Here is an 11,875-nt window from a genome sequence, read left to right as displayed (position 1 = left end):
TCCATGTTCCCGTGCCTTAGCAGGTGTAACACGTTTATTACATCCCCTGTCAGGGTATGTAATCAGGGGATATAATTTTTGTCTCCTGTCTGTGCTAGCCCTGCTCGCTTGTTGCTATGGTTCTTGAAGAGGAAGGCATTTAAATGAAACTAATATTAAAAGTAACATCGTTTTTATTGCTATAAAATTACAGTTAAAACTTAACTAACATATTACTTCTGCACCGCATTTATATAGATGTGGCGCCCTCTACACCCCGACATATACCAATACATCGAAACAAGCTACTATCACATTGTTTTTGTCTCGTGATTGAAGCCATTTTGGCGCTGTCAGTTGTGAAACTGTGAGACGAGTGTCCGAGGTACTAAAATTTGAGTCAATAAAAACAGTTTCATATTAGTTTCAGAGATACGGCGTCTGTCACTCAGCACTTCTAATGGGGACAAACTTTGAACTTTCATTTGTATAGGCCAGTCTAGTGCAGTGGCATGCATAGAGGGTATGCACAGAGTATGCAGATGGTATAAAATGAAGAAAATCTCCAGTATGAGTTACGACCATTTCTTGTAAGTCGACTGTTTATCTCCACTTTTTGTTTATAGAGATTAATATTTGGGCTTACAAATCTTTATATATATATATTTCTTGTGTGCGTGTGTGCGTGAGTATGTCACTGAACTCCTCCTAGACGCCTGGACCGATTTGAATGAATTTTTCGGTATCCATTTGGGTGGCACCCTGGATGGTTTAGATTCACAAATCAGCCCGACAGATGGCGCTGGGGTCAGCTAGTATTATTATAAATATATAAAAAGCAACATTATTTATTTTTACGTTGAAACAACACAGTATGTATGCAGTGGCGTGCACAGAGTTATTGACCAGGGTATGCATAAAGAAGGCAGATGCCATAAAATGGAACAATCCTTCGCATTAATGGGTTATACAAAAATTTTAGGGTATGCAGAGCTTTTGTGCATGTATGAAGTGCACGCCACTGTATGTATGTATTGTATGGGAAAAGTTTAGGTAAGTAAAATAAGTTAGAACTACGCCTCTGACCACGCCATTTCAATGAACAACGTCAAATAACAGCGTCTGATGCAGGATTCAAGATGGCGGAAATAATAATTATGATAACTATTGACTTCGTTATTTCGTCAAGATTTCACTGAGGATCTTCTTCTTCTTTAGTCCCTTGTCGAATTTGTTTTTCTGGAAAAAAAAACAAAATATTATATAATATATTGACGACCTCCCTGGCGGAGCGGCGAGCGCCGTGGATTTAAGTAGGAGGTCCCGGGGTCGATTCCCGACAGTTGCAATTTGGGAATTAATAACTTCCGAACTTTCTCTGGTCTGGTCTTGCGGGAGGGTTCGGCCGTGGCTAGTTACCATCTTACCGAGAAAGACGTGCCACTAAGCGATTTAGTGTTCAAGTGCGATGTCGCTTGGAAACCGATTAGGGTATGACTGCCGTACTCTCAAACAGGTTAGCCCGCTACCATCTTAAACTGCATCATCACTTACCACCAGGTGAGATTGCAGTCAAGGGCTAACTCGTAGTGGAATAATTTTTTTTATACATATATATTAACCCAGGGTATTTTTAATAGTAAGAATTGTTATCTACTTCTGTTAAGTAGAAAAGGCAAGAATGTAGTAAAACTCACTTTTTTCTTCTCTGCAGTCATACCGACGAACTCTTTTCTTTCTTTCTTCTCTTTCGGTGGTTGGTCCACATTCTGTCTCTTATTGGGTGGACCCTCGCCAGCTTCCTGCAATGAATAAAACAAATAACCCCCGACGCAGAAATGACAGTCTGTGTGCCATTATACCGCAATATTGGTATCAGTGAAAGAGCTTGACTAGTTGAATAATATACATTATATTGAAAGACTGTTTTAAATTAATACGTATGCATTCATGCATTCATGCAAAAATTATCAGAGTCGAAATTTTGACCTATGCCTAAGTAAGATTTTAAGTGTGTAGTCACAAAAAATGTGTACGCACATCGCTATCTACGAGTAGTCCCAAAGTAAGCGCGTCTTGTGTTATGGGTACTAAGATGACTGATAAATATTTTTATGAATAATACACATAAATACTTAGAATATACAGATAAACACTGAAAAAGTAGTGGGAATCGAACCCACGGACTTGGACTCAGAAAGCAGGGTCGCTGCAAACTGCGCCAATCGGCCGTCAAAAATATTCAATAACATTTGGTTAAAACTCAACTGTGTATTAATAAAACCTTCATACCTGGCTCTTCCTTTTGTTCATAACTCTTCTGTAAGCTCCGCTATTTTTGTCATCGTTCTGCGCATCACCGAACTTGCCTTTACCAAAATTTCCCACTTTATTGCCTGGATTTCCTTGCCTAAAATTGTCCGTCTTGCCAAACCTGTCGTTATCTCCCTTGCCAAATTGGTTGTTATCTCTGTTGCCAAACCTGTCGTTTGGTCTGCCACCAAACCTGTCGTTTGGTCTGCCACCAAACCTGTCGTTTGGTCTGCCACCAAACCTGTCGTTCGGTCTGCCAGCAAACCTGTCATTTGGTTTACCAACGAACCTGTCATTTGACCTGCCATTGAACCTTTCGTTTGATCTGCCACCAAACCTGTCCTTCGGTTTTCCCCCGAACCTGTCGTTTGGACGGCCACCAAACTTGCCTCTACCAAAGTTTCTTGCATCTTGCCTGTCTGGTTGATTTTGCTTATTAAACTTTTCTTTCTTGCCCAATTGGTTCTGCGTTGGTTGCGTACACCTCTTCACCCGTAGGATCCGGTTCTTTATTGTCAGATCTTCTTCTGACAACGCTAGGGCTAGTTCTACACCATCTTTAGATTTGAAGTTCACGTAGCCAAAACCTGAGGGAGAAAGAAGTCGCTTATTTAAACACTAGTTGTGCCCGGTGGTTTCACCCGCGATGGCTGAACTGGATGGCTTTCAAGAGATATATTTTTCCCGTACACATGTACGGGAAAAATATATCTCTTCTAGCTCTTGCCCACTATTTTTAATTTATTTTTTAATTGCCATCTTGTTGTGTTCATTGTTTTTTTTTTTTTCTTATTGTGGTGTACGAATAAAGTGTATAAATAAATATTTGAAAACTCAAAGTCACATAGGTAAACATTGCTAATCGCAAATGACTGTCTCGCTGACCTACTCTAGTTTCACCTTACCTATTACACTTTTAATTAGTGATGCCCCTTCTTACTAAGACCCCTTTTATATTACTTACTCGGGAATAATAATTCTGGTGGAGAAGTTTCTCCTCGTACAATAGATGCGATGTTTTAAAAGAAGAGTATTAAAGCTTTTGGACGGCCGATTGGCGCAGTTTGCAGCGACCCTGCTTTCTGAGTCCAAAGCCGTGGGTTCGATTCCCGTAACTGGCAAATGTTTGTGTGATGAACATGAATGTTTTTCAGTTCTGGGTGTTCTCAGTTATCAGTATATTATAAGTATTTACGTGCATTATATTCATAATAAGACATCCATCAGCTATCTTAGTACCCATAAAACAAGCTACGCTTACTTTGGGGCTAGATGGCGATGTGTTTATTGTCGTAGTATATTTATTATTATTATATTACTAAAGGACCCGCGAGACTTCGTCCGAAAATGAGTCGTCTTAAAAAAATAGTCGTATGTCCAATATAAATTCGGATTCTGAGATTCCGATATAAATGAATTCTAGCTAGATCGATGTATCGCCCCCTGTATACTAAATTTCATGAAAATCGTTGGAGCCGATTACGAGATTCCAATGATATATATATTTATCGATAAAACACGAATAAAATGACATTTTCTAAAAATGAATTCTAGCTAGATCGATGTATCGCCCCCTGTATACTAAATTTCATGAAAATCGTTGGAGCCGATTACGAGATTCCAATGATATATATATTTATCGATAAAACACGAATAAAATGACATTTTCTAAAAATGAATTCTAGCTAGATCGATGTATCGCCCCCTGTATACTAAATTTCATGAAAATCGTTGGAGCCGATTACGAGATTCCAATGATATATATATATTTATCGATAAAACACGAATAAAATGACATTTTCTAAAAATGAATTCTAGCTAGATCGATGTATCGCCCCCTGTATACTAAATTTCATGAAAATCGTTGGAGCCGATTCCGAGATTCTAATTATATATATACAAGAAAATTGAAAATTGAAAAATAATTTATTATGGCAACATGATTACATTTAGTAATACACAAACAAAAAGCGTGGACGGTCTCTGCTGCCTAATTTAGGTAACCCTGTGCTATAGGCATCAGCGACCTACCCTCCTTAATATTGATTAAGTACTAAAATAACAAAATCAGTGCATTCTTAATTAACTAATTTACTTTATTTGTGTGTGTGATTGCGTGTGTGTGTGTGATTGCACTAATATGAATCCAACAACATTATCCAGTGAATATGCTTCAGTAAGTCCTCTGTTTCAACATAGTTTAAGCTTTTATAAATAATTAGTGACCACTTTTTTGCAATTAAATTTATTCATTTTACGTATGGAAAGCGTTTTATTTAATTTGTTATACAGAGTCTTACCTAAATAGCACTTAAATTTCTGTGCATACACGCACACAGTTCGAAAACGTGGAGTATTATATATCCTAAAATTGCATCGTTTAGTATGACGGTCAGGGACAATGTCTTGAGCAAGAATTGCTCTGTCAAAGATAAAAGATTTCTTATACTTGTATAAAGTTGAATTACCCTTCCCGGCGCAGGTTTTCCTGTCGCGCACGATGCGCACGGAGTGGATGTCGCCGCACGCGCGGAAGGCGGCGCGCAAGGCCTCGTCCTCGAGCGCGAAGGGCAGGTTGCCCACGAACACCGCGCAGCGCGCGTCGTGCGGCGCGCCCGACGACGCGCTGGCCTGCACGCGCAAGTGGTTGCCGTTGAGGACCGAGTTGTTCTCCGCCAGCGCCTGGGCCAATGCGTACGTAGCAGTAAAATAAAAAAAAATATATACTACAATACACACTGCGCCATCTAGCCCCAAAGTAAGCGTAGCTTGTGTTACGGATGCTAAAGTGACTGATGAATATATTTTTTTTATGAATACGGAGGAACGAAAAACTGCGCAGTGCGCGCGGGGACGCTTCAGTCATGTGCCGCTTGGTCAGATACATCAACTCAGACTCATTATTTAGAACCCATTTTGAGAACCAAGCTCATTCTTTGCAGTAAAGATAACTACACAATATTTAATTTCGATATTAAGTAAAAAAATGGTTACAGCTCTAGTGTAAAAAAAAAAAAGACTGAGAACGTAACTGTTTTCGGAACGTTTCGCAACAATTATAAAGTGCATGCTACTATGAAATAAGCGCAAAAAGAATACTCGCGATATATTCTTTCATATTATTGAACGTCCCAAAAAAAATTACGTATTTTTTAAAACACTGTATGTAATTGATTTTTATTTTATTGTTTCTTTCAGTTTCGTTCAAAGTTACATTCTATGGTCTTGCACAAATGTTAAAACGGGCCTATTACATTTTTACGACTATAATTAAATTAGTTTGGCCATCCAAAGGGGCAATGCTGCCAGCATCTTAGGAACTGTGCCTCGCTGCGGTGGTTTCGAGGACGTTTTAGATTTTATTTAGTTTTAAATATGTAGTTTATTTTAGGTTATATTTGTAAAACAATTATTTTAAAGAATATTTAATAAATAATAATATATAACAACTCCATCTATTGAATACCTTTAAAGGGTTAGTTCGTACATATTTTTCAGTATTGTAAAATTCACTGACTTAAAAGAGCTTATAAACTATATCTCCTTGAAATAAATGAATTTTATATACATAAATACTTATAAAATACATATAAACACCCAGACTCTGAAAAATATTCACGCTCATTCAGAAAGCAGGGTCGCTGCCCACTGCGCCAATCGGCCGTCAAAGTAGTATTTATTTTACTCTTTATTTTTGAAGTGAAACATCTTTAGAATCGTTGCGATTTCAAAGGAGAATAAGACAGAAATACAATTTTATCATTTTATTAGTGTTTTTACCTACACTTGGAGGAATTATCAATTTTATAAATTTAAAATGCATATAAAAATGATCGGTACCGACAGGATTTGAACCTGCGACTCTCGGGCAATCGCGGCCTGAGCGCTTTCTCCAATTAAGCTGCGGTTCTCCTACCGTCGATGCCGAAATGAGTATATGCCTTTCACATCAGTCACATAGCCAGAGTCGCAGGGTCAAAATTCCGATAATTTTTATATGCATTTTAAATTTATAAAATTACTATTTTATCTGTTTTTTTCCTATTTAAGTTACCAAGGAAACCGAATAATATCTAGATAAAGAAACAAACACATAAATGTATAGGATAGAATGAGATAGAAAACATTATACAAGTTTTACCTATTCTAGTTACCACGGAAACTAAATAATAACCTTACATTTATCCTAATAGTTCTGATACTCTACATCCACCTCAATCTCTCGTAGGCTACTTTCAGAAGTTACACTTCCGCCGTGTGTGAATAAGTTGCACATGATTTTTTTTGAACTAATAGTAATCAGATAGTCCTAACATCACATGCAAAATTAAAATTACGTGACTCCTGTCACTGTATAGGTACGCGTCGCGTAGGTAGGTGCTATGCACGTGTCGGTCTTTTACCTTCAATAGGTTTGTCATAAGTAAACACTTAGAATGTGAATTTCTTTGTATGTAAAAATAGATAGGCTTTTGATTTAATATTTGTACCGCGTGATTCCTTATAAAAATATACTTATACATCCTTCAAACTTATTTCGTTATTTGGTTACCCGTTGAATATAACTATCTAATTCACTCACAATTATAAGCTAAGTAGCTATAGCTATATAGACTTACGAGCCATTACTACCCAGCTTTTTTGAAGCCACTTCTCTCTAGCAATCTCAATCTGAATGCTTTGCCAACTAAGCTACGGTTCTCATACCAACGATACTAAATTTAAATGCCTTTTAATCTGTCTTATAGTGATTGTATTCATCTAGTAGAAAACATTGCAGTTTCAATCTACTTTTCATAGCTCTCTTTTCGTAATAAAAATATACACCACGGAAACCTGACACTGTCTTTTCTTCTTTAAAATAATAGTATAGACTCAAATTGACGGCCGACTGGCGCAGTGGGCAGCGACCCTGCTTTCTGAGTCCAAGGCCGTGGGTTCGATTCCCACTACTGGAAAATGTTTGTGTGTTTATCAAGAATGTTTTTCAGTGTCTGGGTGTTTATATGTATATTCTAAGTATTTATGTATATTATTAAAAAAAATATTCATCAGTCATCTCAGTACCCATAACACAAGCTTACGCTTACTTTGGGGCTAGATGACGATGTGTGTATTGCCATAGTATATTTATTTATTTTATTTTTAAATATAATACAATAATGACTACAATGCAAAGCTACCTTGTTCACTGAGTCTGCATCTGCAAATCTGACATAAACGTTGACAGTGGTCCTGTCAGGATGAAGCTCGTTCTTGATCACCGCCAACTTTGGAGTGTCTCTCGCATCTTTTACTGGGACAGTACGGATTCTGTGAAAATAACAACATTGATTAAGATTTAATTGCCTATTAAAATCTTAGAACTGGCAGAATTTTTAGCTTGCGTCTGTGACCCCACAGTAATTAGTTTATCGTTTATAAGTCAAAGTCAAAGTAAAGTCAAAAATATCTTTATTCAAGTAGGCCCATAGGTGGCACTTTTGATGCGTACATAAGAATTTCATGGTAGTGAGATGATGGCGATAACCACATTCGTAAACTTAAAACTAAAGCTACGAGGGTTCCAATATAAAAAGGCATATTAGTTTTGGCATCGGTAGTATGAGAACTGTGGCTTGGTTGGCAGAACATTCGGATCATGATTGCCAGAGTCATTGGGTGCAAGAATAGGGTGTATATGGGGTATGAATAACTAACTAACTTCTGACAGACTGAGACGGTAATAGCAAAAGAATATCCAGTTTTTATAATTCAACATAACATGATAAATTTTACATATTAAATTAATAGAACATTTATCTGTAAAACTATTAATACAAACTAGAAGCATACAATTTGTGTTCTTGTCAGTTATACTAAGAGAGTAAAGCAAGTATATCTTCTGCGGTAGAGTGATTAAAAGGTTGAAAAATAATGTTATTGTCAGCTACTCACCTGACTGACTCAATCTGTCCGTATTGGTTGAATATCTTCTTTATCTCCTTCTTACATTTACTACTGAAGGGCACGTTGCCCACAAACAATGTTCTTTTTGTTTCCTCATCGGGGTTTACACTAGTTTCTGTAGAATCCTTTTTGGATTTCTTGTCGGGTTTCTTTTCCTGTTTCTCTGTTTCCTCATCAGAGCTGTCATCTGCTGGACCTGGTTCAGATTTTTATATAGTTAAATTACTTTCACATTGGTTTGTCACACTTCCACTGATAGATTGTGATAGAACAATACATAACTATTCCATAATTTTGCCTCATTATTAATAAGGATAAGAAAAATATTTAAAGTTAATTAATAAAAATGCCAATAAGATAAATAGTAAAATGAATGAATCTTATTTTATATCCTGGTATTTTATTTACTTTATGTTTAAAATCCTTAAAACATTACTTGCTGGAGAAAGCTTATTATAAAATAAACAACTTCCTAAATGAGAATATTTAATATTGACAATAATGAGTCTGGCTCTCAATCTGGTTACAGCGCCCTCACATTCCATTTCAAATGTAAACATTACATTGACATTCTTTTTTGAAATGTTGTAATTATGTAATCTATATGACCTTGTAATGGAATTGAATAAATAAATAAATAAAACATCTGTGGGAGTCATTTGTGGGATTGAGTATATGCTTTTAATAATGTGATTCCTAAGGTAATTTTGGACCTACCAATGCATTGGTATTTATTTTAATTCAGCGGGTACAGTAAATTGCACTCCAAAATATAAAGTTACTTGTAAGACAAATATGGACAATACAAATGGGACATTCAGTTATGGCTTTGGCTGACAGTTGTATTTTGCTAATTCTGCACAGAAAATATATATTTACCTGTGTCTAATGCCTCTTTATTAATTTCTTCATTTTCAGAATCCATTTCATCATCATCCGAATCATGTTCTGAATCTGTATCTTCATTTGTTATTGCATTAGGATTAACTTCGTCATTATCACTAACTGCAGATTCAACTTGTTCATTGTCTTTATTTTGTTTTGATGTCATCTTCTTGATTTCATCTTCTTGACTTTGATTTTCTTTAGATGTATTAGTGTCTGTAACTTTGTCATTTTCCATTTCATTTTCATTATCTGAATCTACTTCCATATTTGTAGCAGAGTCAAGATTTAAATTTGTTGATTCAGTTTTTTTTTGACTTTGAATTTGTTTTGATTTATTTTTCTTATTTTTCTTTTTTGGACTACTATCACTTGTAGAGGTATTAGCGTTAATTTCATCAAGTGCTGGTACTTTTAAATTTTCTGAACAACTTTCGTCATTTGCAATTGGGTTAGTTACCTGTATACCTGTTTTTTCAATTTGGGTTTTGTTTTTATTTTGTTTTGACTTATTCCTCTTTTTTTTCTTCCTTGGGCTCTGACTAACTACAGAAGCTAAATTGCTGCTAATTTCTGTATTTTCTATAACATTAACATCATTACCAACTGCACTCTCATTTGTAACCGTGATTGGATTTGTGTTAACTGTTGAGTCCGATTTATCAATCTGTCCATTTTGTTTTGCCTTGTTCCTCTTCTTTTTTTTCTTCTTCTGGCCCTGATTAACCACAGAAGCTAAATTGGTGCTAATTTCTGTATTTTCTATAACATTAACATCATTACCAACTGCACTCTCATTTGTAACCGTGATTGGATTTGTGTTAACTGTTGAGTCAGATTTATCAATCTGTCCATTTTGTTTTGCCTTGTTCCTCTTCTTTTTTTTCTTCTTCTGGCCCTGATTAACCACAGAAGCTAAATTGGTGCTAATTTCCTTATTTTCTACTACCTTAACATCATTTGCAACTGCCTTCTCATTTGTAACCATGACTGGGTTTATTTTAACCATTGATATATTATTCTGTCCTTGTTGTCCAGATAGATTATTCTGTCCTTTTTGTTTGGACTTGTTCCTTTTCCTATTTTTCTTCTTTGGGCTTTGATTATCTTTTTTATTTTTAAGATCTTCACTAGCATTTGCTTTGGGTATTTCTTCAACAATAAAGTCATTCTGTGGTTGCTTATTCATCTTCTTAGACACAGTTCCTATATTTTCTGGTGAATTCTCACCGTTCATTGCAGCTGCAAACTTTGATTCTGTAACTTTACTTTTCGGACTATTACCCAAAGATACTGAAGTTGATATATCCTTTTTTATGTCATTTCCAATGTCTGATAGACATTGTTTCTTCGTGGGTGTTATGTTTTCATCTGTATTCTCAACATTATTGCTTAATCTCTTTTTATTTGCTTTTTTAGGAGATTTCTCGCTGTTTTTGATCAATTGCTGCCGCACCAAGATAGTATCTACCACACTAGAACTAGCCTCTAAATTATCTTTTAACATTTTTTTTACTTTCTCCGCCTTAGGGCTCACAATAGAATCGTTATCCTCACCGTTAGTAACGTCAAGGCCTGGGTTCTCGAATATTCTTTTAGGCGATTTCTTTATAATATCCTTCTTCTTAATCATCGTGGGGGATAGGAATATGGACCGGTCTTCCACAAACTCGCTCTTCGGCGTAACGTTCGGAGAGGGTTGATGTTTTGTCGGTGTTTGAGCTTTTTTCAGATGTTTAGGCCGATTGGGTGTTACATTGCCTGATAGTAACGCCGCGATGCTGCCTACAACGTAATCCATAGCACTTTAAAAGTTAAAAATATGAATAAAAACACAAATGTAATTCAATTCAAAACACATGTCCGCAATCCACTTGCACATGGTATTTAAGACTTTGACAATGACAATTGACATTTAAGGTGTTTACGTTCAAATGTTGTCATGCTCATGCCACAATAGCTGTAACGTAAATACCTAATATCCAAAGTTAGAACGTCGCAGTAACTATATTAAGTTTATTTTTATATATTTTATAATTTAGATAAGTTATATTTCGCTTACAATTAAGAGTTCGTTTACCATTTAACTCTTTTAAGGTAAATATAATATATTACACTCCTCAAATAAAATAAAATGAACACTATTTCTGGTTATAATTAATAAAAACTTTTAAATGGTTGGAATGAAAAACGAATGGAATAGTATACCTTGATAGCATTCCTAAAAACCGTTTGAAAGCCAGTAAATACATCACACTATGTATTTAAGATTTCGATTATATTCTGTTTAACACTGAATTTTTTTAAAAGTGTATTTTGATTTATCTTGTGAAAATGGTGATAGCGTAGTAAATAGAACGACCTACTTAGAACCTACAAGCCGGCACCGGCAGCTTAAATTAAAACAATTTTTTTTTTGTAAATTGCTTTTAATAAAGATAATTTCAGTACTATTGTTTGTTCACGTTTTGCCTAAAGAAATTACAGTAAGTTATAGTTCGTACCTAGATATCGTTGCCATTAGCATCTTTCGGTATGTGGTTTACATGAAACTAACACTCACGAAATTGTTTATCCAGTTTTCTCATAAACCATTTAACCGTGCAATTTCTATTCCAGCGTCGGTGTGTAGCAGGAAATCATGTTTAACTTGTATATCTCCAATATACATATAAGTGAATATATTATTATGCATTTACATCTTACGCAAGTTCCGCAAATGCGCCGCAAGTGCTAATCGCTAAATTCC

The 11,875-nt window shown here is 35.6% G+C and overlaps 1 protein-coding gene across 1 annotated transcript; it reads right to left on the bottom strand.

Moving 5' to 3' along the window:
- Positions 1 to 920: 920 nt before the first annotated feature.
- Positions 921 to 11,012, bottom strand: LOC120634213 (nucleolin 2-like). Its single transcript, XM_039904681.1, has 7 exons — positions 9,121 to 11,012; positions 8,230 to 8,437; positions 7,476 to 7,605; positions 4,761 to 4,974; positions 2,272 to 2,879; positions 1,677 to 1,781; positions 921 to 1,218 (listed from the first exon to the last, which is right to left on the bottom strand). The coding sequence occupies exons 1-7, from the start codon at positions 10,925 to 10,927 to the stop codon at positions 1,156 to 1,158; spliced, it is 3,135 nt and encodes a 1,044-aa protein (XP_039760615.1). The 5' UTR covers positions 10,928 to 11,012; the 3' UTR covers positions 921 to 1,155.
- Positions 11,013 to 11,875: the final 863 nt, after the last annotated feature.

This window comes from Pararge aegeria, chromosome 23 (assembly GCF_905163445.1).
Source record: "Pararge aegeria chromosome 23, ilParAegt1.1, whole genome shotgun sequence".
Classification (NCBI taxonomy): domain Eukaryota; kingdom Metazoa; phylum Arthropoda; class Insecta; order Lepidoptera; family Nymphalidae; genus Pararge; species Pararge aegeria.
Note: the sequence above shows the minus strand (reverse complement) of the source record. Positions and strands in the feature narration are given on the sequence as shown.